The 15,437-nt window shown below is 43.3% G+C and overlaps 1 protein-coding gene across 3 annotated transcripts in view; it reads left to right on the forward strand.

Annotated features, from left to right (window-relative positions):
- Window positions 1-15,437, forward strand: part of dlgap3 (discs, large (Drosophila) homolog-associated protein 3) — a 116,730-nt gene that overhangs the window by 84,370 nt on the left and 16,923 nt on the right. For all 3 annotated transcript variants that reach the window (XM_034599884.1, XM_034599882.1, XM_034599883.1), the window contains exon 3: window positions 14,246-15,396. In XM_034599884.1, coding sequence (XP_034455775.1) covers window positions 14,320-15,396 — 1,077 coding nt within the window. In that variant the 5' untranslated portion in view covers window positions 14,246-14,319. The remainder of the gene's footprint in view (window positions 1-14,245; window positions 15,397-15,437) is intronic.

Genomic DNA, 15,437 nt, shown 5'->3' on the forward strand with positions numbered 1-15,437 from the left:
CTGTCACTGTTGAGACATGATGCCTGGCACCCGCAAGGAATATGTCAAAGTAGTCGAAGACATGCAGATGGAGGCACCATACAGTATCTGAAAATGACAAACTGTTTAGTGGATTCTGGGTTACTTTTATACTGTAGCACCTACATCTCCTTAAAAATTCTAGGTTTATATTTATAGTTTTGCTTTTTACATACTACACCATCATGCATCCCTGTTTTAGACCATATCTGACTACCTACTTGGTTCGTAGCAGCCCCACCCACAAACAAAAGGAGCTTTCTTGAATTATTCATCCCACATAACCAAAGTAAAACTACCTTGATCTTGCATTGACAGATTTATTAGATCTGCAGTCTCATTTTCACTGTGTTCAACAAATTTATGCCAACATTTTATTGACTTGTCAGTTTTCATTGCTGTGAAAATCAACGACACCGTGAGCCACCAACAGTGGGGAGACGCTGTTCTTCTCCTGCCACTCCTGCATTCACGTCTTCTCATTCTGCTCCAGTGACCTCATTGGAAATCGAACACACGTACAACATGCACACTTCACTCTGAGAGTCCGTGTAAAAAGTTTGTTCCTGCTCAGGCAATATGCTCTTTCATTCTGCATTTCCATTCAGATTGTGACTGTGACGGCCTGTGAAGTAGTTTCCACAATCAGGGATTTTTTAAAGGACATCTCAGCCGCGGAATTTGTATAGCTTTCGACAATGGTGTGATAAATGAGGGCTCGTATCAGCGCTGATTAATGAAGTCTTCATTATCTCCTGTTTTCCCTCTTCTCCTCGTTCCCATCCTCGTCTGGTTTCATTGTTTTGCCTGGTTAGATGGCGCTGATTTTGTTCTTCGTAATGAGACGGGGAACAATAGCCGAGTACTTTTTCACTTCTCCTTAGCGATACTTCTTCTTTTGTCTGCATCTTCAGTGAATGACTTCTGAATGTCACTCTACCTCTCTTTCTCTCTCTCTCTCTGGAATGAATGAGAAGACCTTTCCATTTATAACACTGCTGACTGTGCGGAGATTGTAGGCAGGCTATGAACCAAATACCAAATATATAAAAAATGATAATGCTTACATGATTTTAAATGACATGACTAAATGTCAGATATCACCAGTGGGTGACTATCTTTCTTTTTGAAGGAACAGCCTACATGACAGTGTGCATATCCTATTAGATAGTATCTATTACAGAAATGAAATTACCCTCACTTAATTTGATTTGGATAATATTAGGCTAATAGAAGTGCGGGGTGCTCTGTGCTGAATATGAATTGAGTGAGCAGAATTATACATTATTATGGCACACAGCCTACTGCAACGTTTAGATGTGAGCTGGATTCCAAGGTTTCTTCTTTTCTTCTTTCTTTCATTCTCTCCCTCTCTCTCTCCTTCTCTCTGTGTCATTACTCCTAAACACACTCGACGCAAAAGAGAACCGTAATAACAACAACCAGCCACGGTGCAGCAATGACAAATTCATCACTTCAGTCAAACTGACTATTTTCATATTGCATAAGCAATGGAATTACATACAGTACATCAGTCCCCTCCACTGAACAGAGAAGAAAAACACCTTGAATGTTTTGGAGACTTGTTAAATGAGAAACAGGACATTTTTTGGAGCAGTCAAACACAATATTCTCAAGGTGTTATTGTGCCTATGAAGACAAAAAGGAAGAAACAAGAAAACATGTCCTACTTTTAAATTTGGGGAAAAGTTCAAATTACGTTTGACACAAACCCAAATTGAGTTTTAAGTCAAGTTGCAACTACGCAAATATGAAATGCTGACATTTCATAAAGACATTCGAAACTTGCCATTAAAGTGTGTATTTCACTCAGGACCATTTTCTTTTTTTTAATTATTAACAAGTTATTAAATGTGCCAGTATCGCTCTGTTCTGGGGCCTCCCTGCCCTTCCACGTGCATATGTGGAAAGCCTTAGGTAGGGAAAGCTCACCTCCATACTCATCTACTAGCCTTCACGGAAAGTTAGGCAAGGAGAGCAGCAGCTAAAAGAACAGAGCAGGCATCAATGACAGCACAAGACATTGATTAGGTCAGATTCAGTGTGAAAAGGAGGTGTTGGGGTGGAGGTGGATTATGAAGTGGCTTACAGTGGAGGCAGGAAAAGCAGGCAGTTAATGAAGCATTGCGTTAGTTCATGCAGGACTCGGAGTCATGTGCTCAGCTGTCGTAAGCTGTCGGCTACTGATAGTTTTATGGGTGCGCGTCAGTCACTCACCAATCACAGCCCGTTCTCTCAACAAAGCTATCCCTTTAAATGCGACCTCCTCCTCACTGATCCCTGCTCAGCTACACTGCCACTCACACCCTGCTGCCAGCAACTTGCCTCCACCTTTTAGCACTGAGTCCAAACATGGTTGTGGTAAATGGTATTCATCTTGAACAAATGTATCTTGCCTGCGACGCCCACAGGGGGGTTTTTGCACATGTTCCCTGTTTTATCTTAGCATGCTGCTTGGCTAATCCAGGGAACATCTAAAGAATAGAGCCAGCTTAACTGTATTCCCATTTGTGCAATAAATGGTTGAATCACGACAAAGTGTTGTTGACTGAAGAGAATCTAAAATAGTGCACGCAATATTAACTTTGCCAATTGAATGTATAGGAGGGGGTCAGCTGATGTGGGCTGGCAAATAGATCTGCTGCTGTCAGCGGATGACTGTGGCTGAGCTTGACTTTGTGACCTAGCAACCTACTGGTTGTTGTGATTCCCCTGACCTTTCACCCATACAGCACTATCTTCAGGTCAAAATGTATGCATGTCCAAAACTTGGTTTATGATCTATAGAAATTATGACGTAGACTATAAAAAGATGGACGATGCATCTACACTACCTCCCTCTATACAGAAATGAAGCCAAAATATCCTGGATATGAACACTGCCTGCTTGCACATAGTAGAGATCGGGGCACAGAGCTGTGGTAACAAGGTCCCTCCAATAAACCGCCCACAACCAATCATGAGTCAGTCTCAGCTGTCAATCATGATTTTTCTCCATTCATCAGTGTGATAAGAATTATTTTTCAGTTTGGTCCATGTTCTATTTGCAAGGAGGCAGGATTTATAATGTATACTGCAACCAGCCACCAGGTGGCACTTTGGCTTTACTTTTTGCGGAGCTGGCATGTCTTCTATCATTAGATACAGTCAATACCGATACCTGCAAAACAAATGACATTGCTAATGTCAGGTGAGCTACTGTTGACCTAAGCTTTACTTTGTGTTGAGTGCTAATAAGAAAATGTTGGAATTGTAACTCGCTCAACAAGAAAGTGAACACGGTAAACGTTACACCTACTAAACATCAGCATGTTTGTGTGCTGATGTTAGCATTTAGCTCAGAGACATGCAGCAGGCAGAAGAAGGCAGCGCACACACACACATGCAATTTTCACTGCCTGTCCCTTCTCACCTATACTACACAGCTGTGTCTCTAATGCCTGCAGTGACACAACACCTCTCAGCACAAAACAGTTTTTATCTTCCAGTTTGAATTTGTAGGTTCCTGTGTGTGTGTGTGTGTGTGTGTGTGTGTGTGTGTGTGTGTGTGTGTGTGTGTGTGTGTGTGTGTGTGTGTGTGTGTGTGTGTGTGTGTGTGTGTCTGAACCGGTTTGTGTGCACGTGTAAAAATCCATCCAGCTATTGATTCATGCAGCATGTGGCACAACGGATACTGAGCCTTGCTTTTAACTAAATGATGTAAACACTTGCCGTTTAGCCAAGGCAACAGTGAAACTATTTATTTTGCACCTAAATGAGATTAGGTATGATTAAGCCTCCTCCATCTGTTCAATATTATAGTTGAGTAGACTGCACTGTTGGCATTAATATGAGGTTTGTTCTAATAAGTAGGTGCATGGAGGGTAAGAGAGAGACTGGAGGAGGGAAATGTGATATGGATAATGAAATGTAGGAAATATGGGGAGAGAAAAAGGAAATGGGAAAAAAATAAGTAGAGGAAGGCAAATGAAAGATATTGAGAGGCAAGGAAAGGAAGGAAAAGAAGAAGGGGAAAGGAAATGAAATGAAAAGAAAGAAGAGGAAGGCAAATAGAAGAAAATGAGAGGCAATAAAGGAAATGAAAGCAAAGGAAATGGAAAGGGGAAGAGTGTAAAGACAAGAAAGAAGAGAAATGACAACAAAAAATAAAGCAGAGGGTGGAAAGGAAAGGAAACTAAATGAAAGAAGGGGAGAGCTAACGAAAGAAAATGAGAGGCAAGGAAAGTGAAGCACGGGCAAGGGAAAGAAAATTAAAGAAAAGGAAAAGACAGGAAGGCAAATGAAATAAAATGAGAAGGAGAAAAGGAAAAGAGGTGGCCCACCTTTGCGTTGGCTCTGCCCTCACAACTGTGGCAATCCTACATCAAAGCAGCAGCCTAAGCAGCCACACACATACACACATAAATTATGCAAATATGCATATACATTTTTGCTTCTACACTTTATGTGCATTTCAAATGTGTTTACATCTGCATTTGAAACATATTCAACTTAACACACAGAATCAATTCCTAATGTTGCTGCTGTGCTCAAACGGTCGAACGTTCGACAAGCTGAAGATGATCATGATTATTGATCCCAATAGACAAATACTCAATCTCTCTCTCTCTCCCTCTCTCTCTCTCTGTGTGTGTATATGATTTATGCTAATATGTTCTACATGTTGTAACCTAGTTCACCAAGTAACCTAGCAACACTAGAGTCAGCTGGTTAGCGATTGTGTGTGAGACTGCTGCAGTTTATATACTGTATTTTCAGTATTTGGAGAACTTTGAAGTGACATGTGCCGTGAACGGGTCTGGTGAATTTGCAAATGACAACTCAAGTGAACTGTCAAGCTGCATGACGTTAATTTGTCAGTTACCTCTTTTTCAGATTTTGTCTTTGCTCTTAAATGCGTCGTGCTGTGACTTTTTTCCTTCCCTGTAATCATCTGTCAGTCAAACGCGGGCTTATCAAACATTTGTGCGTCAGCAGGTGTTTTTTCTTTTCTTTCCTTTTCCATGAGATTAAAAGGGCCCTTTCACACCAGCATTTGGTACGGACCTTCAGACTTTCCGTTTTAGTCCAAATCCAAAAAGGTGCCTCAGATCACGGCCCAAACCAACGGACCAAAATTTTGTGCGATCAGTAAAGGTGATTTTGTTTTGGTTCTCTGCCGTGTGAAAACATTATTTGGGATAGCTCGAACTTTCAGACCAATTGCAGGAAGATTAGACAGTAGTAAACAATAGAAGAATAAAAACAGGCGGATTGCAGGATTGCGTGTGGTCTTTCCTCTGATTATGTAATGTTTGAACTGCGAGGACGTTAATAATGTGGTAGTAATACTATAATGATTTTAGAGTGGCAACAAAATTAATGAGGTGAATCGGTCCATTCAAACAGAAGAACTACTTATGGCCAAATGGACAACATGCCGGTGTCAGATGCATGCTCATCTACAAACTAATCAATGTCAAGTATAGGTGGACGTAGCCACAGGTGATGATGACAGGACATATATATTGTACAAAAGTATTCAGTCCTCTTAATAAATTGCAATGTTTCCATTCTTCATGGAAACAATATCTGGCAAAACCCTTCAGCAGATAGACTTAAAGCTGTCTCTTTAAAAGCGTACTCCACTGATTTAGCATTGCACTCCTGTAACATTATCTGACTCACAATGGACAGCAGATACCATCTTTTTTCATTCAGGTCAAAACCAGGTGTCTACATTCCCAACAATTCAGAGGCCCCAGAGCCACACATTTGTGTGCACATGTAGTACTCACCTAGACCTGTAAACACTCTCTGAAGTGTCTATTTTGTTCGCCTTTAGGGACTTCCCACTCGAAGTTCATGCTTTTCTCAAAGTTGAGGCAAACGTTGTTGTGTGTGTGTGTTTGTGACTCAGGGCAAAAAATTTAAATAGATAACTCGTGGCTTGAAACTGTAAGGAGGAAACAAGAATGACGGCAAAGCTCGGAATGATCCGTAGAGCATTTGGTGAGATCCTTTTCCAACAATCATTTGTTTTTTCAATCCTATTGACTTTTCCAATCCATTTTATAGGTTTACATTTTACAGAGAAGAGTCTAATGATGTTTGCGCCCATCCAAACACTTCATTGTATCTATTTCCTTTATAAAGCGTGGCATAACTACTGTTTCTCTCTCATCCTAAGGGCTAGATGGCCACTACCCCTACAGCACATAGAGACAAGGGTCAACACTACCCCTTCACAGACACATGCAAGAAACGAAGGGGTAGGACCAAGTGGTAGACATAAGGGATGAATTGGGACAGGGCCGAATTGGGACAGGGCCATGGTGTCAATGTAAACGTAGTCAATGTTATTGCTGTCATGAAGTGACCTGCTGTACTGTCTGTTCCGATGTGTGTGTGTGTGTGTGTGTGTGTGTGTGTGTGTGTGTGTGTGTGTGTGTGTGTGTGTGTGTGTGTGTGTGTGTCCTGATTCTCTTCTGAGCTGTGGCCTCTTCATCTACCTTTGATTTTCTGTCAGGAGAGTTTGTAATACAACAAAACACGACTGACTACAGAGACAAGGAGAGAAAGAAGGAGAGGTGATGCACAGAGAGAGTGGCAGAAAGAGGGATCGAGGGAAAGACAAATGCAGAGAAGGAAAGAGGAGGCACGATTGTCATACAGTGACGAGCTGAGCAGAGTAGACGTGAATGGAGGGGGAGAAGAGGAAAGAGGAATGATGCTCCAAACAAGCAGCTGAGAATAGAGCGGAGAGAGATTGAAGCAAGAAACGGGAGAGTATGAGGCAGTTTAAAAGAAGGAGAAGGGGACACTTATCTTCTGTAGATATGAAAAAGTGATGGGCAAATAAGTGTACGAGAGCTGCACGTCGCAACAGTCTCCAGTGGAGGGTTAAGGCCTAATGTCTAATGTCTGTTATGTCATTGCCTCATTGCGTTTGATCTCTGTTTACGCCCATGTAATATCCCTGGCGATGTCCTCACACGTTAACCTGAGGTACAGAAAATAAAACGCAGGCCAATTACAAGTGAGCAGCATTTTGCTAAGTGATGTTGGTATTTTCCCTTCCATTAAGTCACAGTCAGACGCCCTCTCAGGCTGTTTTCTGTGGCATAAACATACAGCCTTATGCTAAATCTGTTTCTCCATCATGTTCACTCAATCAACCTGATGACTGGTTGAATTGCTTTAAAGAAAAGGGCATACAAATATGATCATCTTGATTTCTATATATATATATATATATATTTGTGGAAGTATGTATTTGGAGTAACAATGCTTTGTGCCATTTGCCCATAGAAAGTATGTGGTGCATAAGGAGAACTAGAATTACCACCTTATGGTTGAATGCCTCCACCAACCATTGCAGTTTCAGGCCCTCCAGGTGATCCTCATATATTGCGTTCACAATAATATGAGGTCCCATTTACCTTGACCTTTGACGACCAAAATTAAATCAGTTCATCCTTGAGTCCAACTGAACATCTGTCCCAAATGTGAAGAAATTCCCCCAAGGCATTATTGCTATATCGTGTTCACAAGAAATGGATGGGCCGACATACAGATGGACAAACAGAAAACATAATGCCTCGTACCACTGGCTATCGCCGACACAGAGGCAAAAAAACAAAGCCTCACATTTCTAAGGTGACCTTTCTTGTCATTTGGCACAACATTCTCTAAAATGACCTATATTTCCACTATACTGACAGTGATCCCTTGTGCTGATAAGGAAAAGAAAAGAAAAAATAGAAACAGTGTGAAGTTGTTGAAGCTCTTAGGGAGAAAGATTGGAAAACAGGGTCAATGGTTTGGCATACAACCCGTTTGAGTCGGCTGTGAGTCCAGTCAACGTAGGTTTCTTTGAACAGGGTATCATCAGGCCATGAAAAGTGTTTAGAAGAATTTAATCAGCTTCTTTCATAAAAAAAAAACCTGAGAAGGCATTTACAGGTCTTGAATTTAGAAAAGATTTGAATATTTTGTCCGTCCTGCTGCAGGAAGTAATTTTATAAAATGTATCTCACTCCGATGGGCGCTGTTGGGAGACAGACAGACAAAATGCACTGTAACTAAAAGTGTTGCTCCAGTAAATCAAAGTGAAGTAATTTTAAGTGATATTTAAAAACACCATGCAAGATGGTCAGTCTTTTTTCTGTTTGTTTTAGGGTTGTAGTCGAACTATCAGCCTTAGAGCAACTACTCTCATACTGCTAGCTACAGTAGCTGGGAAGCTCATTGGTTTATAATCTCACCTTTAACAAACGCTAACATGAATTTAAAGCATTGTGGGGGGAGCTGGAGCCAATCCCAGCTGGCATTGAGTAAGAAGCGGAGATACACCCTTGACAGGGCCAACATACAGAGACAAACCACCACTCACAGCTATGGCAATTAATAGTCTCCAATTAACATAACCCCAATTGGAATGTCTTTGGACTGTGGGAGGAAAGTGGAGAAAGTCGACGCAGACACGGGGAGAACATGCAAATTCCAAAATAGAAACACCCCAGGCTATTCATCCTTTCATTTTATAAAACAGACGAATTAGTTATATCATTGTCATAATATAGATATAGTAATACACATTTTTAGCCCATATAATCAATTTAGGTTTTGTATCACACTGTGGTATTAAGAAGTGTTTTTGAAAGTCTTGAAAGTGTTGTTAAACCATGACATTAACTAAGTATAGTGTTTGTCCCTAAGCTTGCGAATCTCAAAGGAGTGGGACCTCTTCAAGTCCTGCTCATTGACCAATGTCAAAAACCTACTAGAACATCTCTGTAAACATGTTGGAAGATAAGGAGTGAAAGTGAGAGAATGGATGATAGAAGGAGGAAGAGAAGTGGAAGGAATAAGAAGGTTGTGCTTGAGAACATGGGAAGGGTATGGGATGGGAAAACAGGGCAAGAGGGGGAGGAGAAGACTGGGAGATAGAGGAAATTGCCCCCCAAGGCCCTCTTCAATTTTACCCTTATGATGGGACCATATTTCCCCTATGCTGTGGCCATCATCTCTCTCACGCACATACACAGTCGCTGTCATACTCTCTCTGCCTCTCACTCTTGCATTTCCCTTCATTCTTTCCTGCTGCATTCCTGCTACGTTCTCCTCCTCTGTCACTCTTCACTGCTCCTCATTGGCATCTCAAGATACAGTCCATTGTCAGCCACCTTCAGCAGCTCTTATTTTCATCTCCAGTGTGTGCTTGTGGGGACATACATCAGCAGGGTACCCATCGTCACGGCCATGTTTGTAGATTAACTTCTGCCAATTTCCACGTAAACATCTGTTGCGACGTCTTCATCCAGAATGGATAAGAAAGCATAGACCAGGACCACCAGGTATACCTTTAATAAAAAAAGAAAATCCAAGCCATTGTATTTTCTTGTCATCTTCATATTTCATTTCACTTTGAAGTTGCCTCAGATCGCCGTGCACTCGCATGTTACGGGTCCTCTTTCACAAGTGACCCTTGAAATGTTCCATCTTTTCCCATCATCCTTGACTATTTCAGGATCGTGATGGGTTCGCCACAGCAGTTACCTTCTGCTATAGTGTGTGTGGTCTGTGCGTGTGTGGAAAAATGAAAATAGATCATTCATGGCTAAAAGCTGAGAGGAGCGAAGCCAGATTCCCAGCATGCATGTCTCTCTGGCTGGCGAAGATGGAACTGCACACCAACACACAGCTGAGCCAATCCTCCATTATTTCCCATTCCCCATATTTATACAGTACATTTTGCTATTGTCTGCCCCTCTCTCCATTATGGGTGTGCAGAGCTCCAGTGGTTGATAGCATCTTTGAAGTCTACAGTGCAGGCATATATGGAATGATACAACAATAATGAAAACTTTGCCATTGTGCGACTACAATTCTATAAGAGCTGCGTGCAGTTCACCCTCTCGTATTCTTAAATAAGTCGACATATCTGCCCCTGACCAAGCTGTAGCCTGGTTCATTGTATCAGCTGTCAAACAGCCGGTGTTCAGATGCACAAAACCCACCACCGCGCGGCGTCGGCCCATTTCACCGAGAGCAAAGACTGTGGCTGCAAAATAGGGACCAAAAGTATTTAAAGTAGTAATTATTTACATTTTATACAAAGGAAGTGTCAAATAAACAGTCTACGCACTTAATATGAAGCTACCACTAGCAGCCAGTTAGCTTAGCCTTGCACGCAGCATCCAAACAAACAGTGTAAAAATGGCTCATGCAACATAAGGTCCTGTAAAACACCATCATGTTATTATTAGTGAACTTTAAAGAAACTAGTCGGTTGGTTGTAACCGTGGAACAGAGCTTGGCTAGCTGTTTCCCTCTCTTTCCATGCTCTGTGCTAAGCTAAGCTAAGCTAAGAGACTGCTGGCCAGCTTCAGTCAGATACGCAAAGGTTTTAATCCAGGTGTCTCTCCATTACTCTGCTGATACACTCATGTCATGTGCTCACACAGCTCCAGCACCTCAACTCCTATAATTCAAACCCTGTATATATATAGAATGTGCTATTTATTATTGGTGTTTTAATTCATATTTTATGTGTATTTGTGTGTTTTTCTTATATGGAATTTGTTCCCAGGTAGACATGTTGTTTCTGCATGGAGTCTGTGAGAGCCTGTGAGAGCCTGAACTGTCTCTGACTGAGTGATTACTATTGAAAGTTGTGTGAAATTGATTTCATGACCTACAAACCCCAGCTGAACATTTGGATGCTGCAGTCTTTTCTCTTTAGCTTGAAGTGTGTCCTTCTACTACACTTCATGGGAATCGGGCTGTATTCTGCTTCCAAAGTTCTAAAGTTCTTTAAGGGAGGTATTTCATGTGTTTCAGGGGACGAATTTACCGTGTTTTCAGTGACGTGGAACAGCCTTTGACCCACAACTCACAGCAGACGGCAGAGAGCGGGCAGACCCAGCTGTTAGCAAAGTGGGTCAGAGCAGCTGGCATGATCACATTAATATTTAAAATGAAACAACTCCAGACTTGAAGCCTCTGTAACAATCATGTTGATGCCAAGCAGTGTTAAACAATGACAGCGTGCTGTACAGCTCCAACTCCCGGCTGAGCAGCTGCTGAATATTTTTAATACCACACACAGAGGTGGAGGGAGGAGGAGGCTTTGTCCAAAGACAAACAGAAGTATGGAAAAGAAAAATATGTGGCGTGCAAAAATAATTTGAAGAGAGATCCCTGAGCACTTAGCAAGGAATTCATGGAAGAGGAGGCTGAGAGCGAACAAACGAAGCACCTTGAAAGTGTCAGCTGATATTGGGTGTGTAAAATGTGTGTACATATACCTAAAGGAGAGAGCGAGAGAGAGAGAGAGAGAGAGAGAGAGAGAGAGAGAGAGAGAGAGAGAGAGAGAGAGATCAGTGGAGGCCAGGAGATGAAAAATGGAAACAAACTTTGTAATTAGAGAAGTACTGACAGGCTGAGGGGCAGACAGACTGACAGGTTAAAAAAGAAAGAAAGAAAGGAGGCGAGTGAAGGGAGAGAGAGAGACATGACTAGAGGATGGATAGAAGTAGGTCAGGAGGAGAGACTGAGAGGAGAGGGGGACGTATGGAGGGACGGATAGAGAGAAGAAAATAAAGATGAGTGAGAGCCAACTTTCAGCTGCGTTTCTTTTTTTTAACCGCTATCTTTACCGTCTGTGCACATGGGTGTCTTTTGGATGCGTTCGTGCAGTCAGTGTGCATGTGACTGTGATTGACAGCTCCTAGCCAACAGCCTGTTCCAAAGCCAAAGACTTCATAATAAACAGAACATGGTTTAATTTACTCCTCCAGGCAGAGCAGAGCAGCGCTGCAGCTCACTTTGCCGCCCTTTCACAAAAGTAGACACAGACACGCAAGGGTGACACACTGCAAAATTGCAAAATTGTCTGAACGCAATATTTGATATCGTGTTCTTGCTTCTAAGACAAAATAAACTTGTGCTCAAGGGGACACAATCCATTTTACTTATTTTGGGATTTTAATCTTGCTTACACCTAACAAACATACAAACCAACCAACAAACAAAAAGGGACAAGGGGGGAAACATAACCTCCTTGGTGAGGTAACTACCTTTACTCCGTGACATTTATCTGACACCCATAGCTCGTGGTTACTTTTCAGATGTAAATGTTACATAAAGAAAAAGGATTAGAAGCTTGCAAAATGTGAGGAAATGTTAAAGATTAAACCAATGAATCTCAGGTGATTTAGCTTGTGACATCTTGAAAGTTAACAAAATAATGAATACAAAAAAAGTAATAGGAAAATGTATAATGGTTGTCATTTTTCAGATGTGTATGTATAGTTAGAAGTTGCACCAAAGACACCAAAGTTGCTTTTCCAAAGAGCAAACATTTCAGAAACCATTTTCAACAACAGATCATATACTTCAAATAAGGCCCAACATACAGCCAGATTTCTTTTCATCAAGTCCATATGTTATTCCCCTCAAAAGAGACATTATGTTTAGACATTTAGAGACATTTCTGGATCTACCCTACATTTCGTCCACTTCTGCATCAAAATTGAATGGGTTCTTTCATGATCCATAGCCCATCCTTCCACAGTTGTGTGGTAATCCATTATGTAGATTTTGTGTAACCCTGCTGATAATGAAATAAATAAATAAGGAAACCAACGAACAACAAAACAACAAATGGGCAAGGGTGGTGAAATAAACAAACAGATGAGTGACACACACACAGAGTCAATGTGATGTGGCCCTGGTCCATCCAGGTGCCACAGCTGTCTGAAATCTGTCCACAGTGGGATACTGACGTGGTGTGGGCCGTCGTCACGGCTACACCAATGACACGGAAGGATGTGGGGGAGCATCTTGGGTGGCGGCTCTCATTCACCCAATCAAGGCAAACAGGCCACGCTCAATTTAATGATTACCCCAGCATCTGTCCCTTATCTTGCATCTCTGTGTGAAAGACGGCAAAGACGAGCACAAACACACTCGCAGGCGCTCTCCGAGAATCCCATCTAGTCGAGCGGCTCGATTCAGGCTTTCATCATGTAATTTCATCACAGTTTAATCAAATCTAAAAGCGACGGGAGAGGCTCGTGCACATTATAAACAGTTTGAAGCATGTGACTCATTATATAGTCAGTGGATATTATGGTTAATAGAGGATGTGATTACAGCCACAGCAATTAATGCCAGTCCAATAAAGTACATGATTACCACGTTTGGAATTTAATCGGAGTTGTTATCCATGTGATGAAAAGGCGAATACAAAAGGCTTTATCCTCTTTCCATTCTGTTTACTTTGACTTACAGCAACTAGAGTATGATTTGCATTGTGCCACAAGCTTTCTGCAGCTCGCCAACGCACAATGGTTTCATTTCCTGCGTTTGTTTTGTTTTATCCCGTCGAGCCGTCAGCAGCGTTGGTTTCTGCCCGGGCCACCTGAATATTGTGAATCGTGGTTCTGCTCAGCTGCGACTCAAAAAGTGAAATCACGTCTGTAATTGGCTGCACAGACGTTTGTGAATATGCCCGGACAGACAGCAGGGAGAAGAGCCTGGCTGATGGATGCAACAACGATAAATGGGAGAGAGAGAGAGAGAGAGAGAGAGAGAGAGAGAGGCGCTAAATGGGAGAGCACGCTGGAGAGACACCGCGAGAGAGAGGGGGGGAGGCTAATATCCTTGATTTATCAGCCCAGCAGCCTCAGAGATGAATGAGAAGAAGAAAGCTGTCTGTGGCCGCTTATTGCCGCCCGCGGGATGAATGCTCACTATTGCACTGTTTGTCTTCGGTTGAGTAAAAAATGAAGTGCAACATCAATAAAAATGTTAATCAGAAACAGAAAAAAAAATTACATTCAATTTGCGGACATCAATCTACAGAGTCTATTCCTTTTTGTTGTGATTCATTTGTAAGTCATACAGTGAACTCCACTGCGCTGCCTCTCACACATTTAGTAGAGCATAGAAACATCAAATAAGTTATTTATACCCGTACTCTCTCAGAATCATATCTTTAAGGTATTGCATCTCTGTTATTGCCTTTCGCACAAATCGAGTGGATTCTCTTGTACATTATGTGGTTTTGCCTGTTTAGATCTTAAATCTAAAAAGTATAAAGGCAGAACAGTACTGAAAAACACTAGATTCAATTATCTGATAAGCCGAATGTTTTATTATGTTCACTCCTGTTTCCCAAGATTCAGAATCTCAAAGTTCACTTCTTCTGTGCCTCCAGGTGAGACCGGTGCAGCCCTGTCACGCCCACAGCGCCCCCTTTCGGCCCGGACGGCCCACCACGCCCCGGCGCCTATGAAAGGGTACCATGTCAGCCGTAGCATGTCCCAGCATTCCTCCGGTGGTGGCGGGGGAGGCCCCTGCCACTGCCCGCCTGAGGACTGTGATGGCCCCGGCAGAGAATACTACCAGGGTCACAGCGACGGCCAGTACTACCCTCCGGGGGGTCATGCCGAAGCTCTGGCACTAGAAAGGCATCATTCCCACTCCCACTCCCACAGCCACTCTGGAGGGGGTACGTTTCCCCGCTCCCAGCACCCACCTCTCCAGTCGCTTGACTCTTGTGAGGAGTGCCTGTCCTCAGGCCACGGAGGGAAGATGCACCGCATTCCACCGAATCTGATTGACCAGCTTGAGAAGCAGGTGCCCTTTCATCCCGATGGCTTCCACACGCTGCAGTACCAGCGCACTGCTAGTGGGGGCGCTGAACAACGCAGTGAAAGCCCCTCCCGCATCCGTCACCTAGTCAACTCCGTGCAGCGTCTCTTTGCCAAGTCCCATTCCCTGGAAGCACCATCCAAGCGGGAATACAACGGCACAAGAGGAGGTGGGGACTACCGTGGTGAGAGAGGAGGAGGTCACAGGAGTGGAGGGGAGGACGGTGGAGGCCACTACTCAGGCCACCAGTCTCGCTCTACCAGGAGGAGCAAGTCTCGAGAGCGCAGCAAGAGTGGAGACTCGAGGCACGAATCGGGCAGACGCCACCGCAGCAGGACGGCGGGCTGGTGGAGCTCTGACGACAACCTGGACAGCGACAGCAGCTACCTGGTGAGCGGAGGCAGACGGGGGTATCCCAGTGGACACGAAAGCCTTGATGCTGCCATCCAGGAGCTCACCATGAAGAAGCCCAAGGATCACGGGGGTGGGCCGGCGCCCGCGGAGTGCGTGGCGTGTACCACAATGGCTTTGGCTGGGCCTGAGGGAGGGGGACACCAAGGACACCATGGCCACTCAATGAAGAGGAGCACCTGGTCAGCCATGACAGTGAGTCAGGCCAGGGAGGTGTACCCGTCCACCAGGGGAGGAGCCTATAATAAAGCCCTTGTACCCCTGGAGAGCAAACTGAAGGAGAGGACCTTCCACTACCTGCAGGTGTGTGTACGCCAACCTGTGTGTGTGTGTGTGTGTGTGTG

The sequence above is a fragment of the Hippoglossus hippoglossus genome, chromosome 11 (genome assembly GCF_009819705.1).
Source record: "Hippoglossus hippoglossus isolate fHipHip1 chromosome 11, fHipHip1.pri, whole genome shotgun sequence".
Classification (NCBI taxonomy): Eukaryota; Metazoa; Chordata; class Actinopteri; order Pleuronectiformes; family Pleuronectidae; genus Hippoglossus; species Hippoglossus hippoglossus.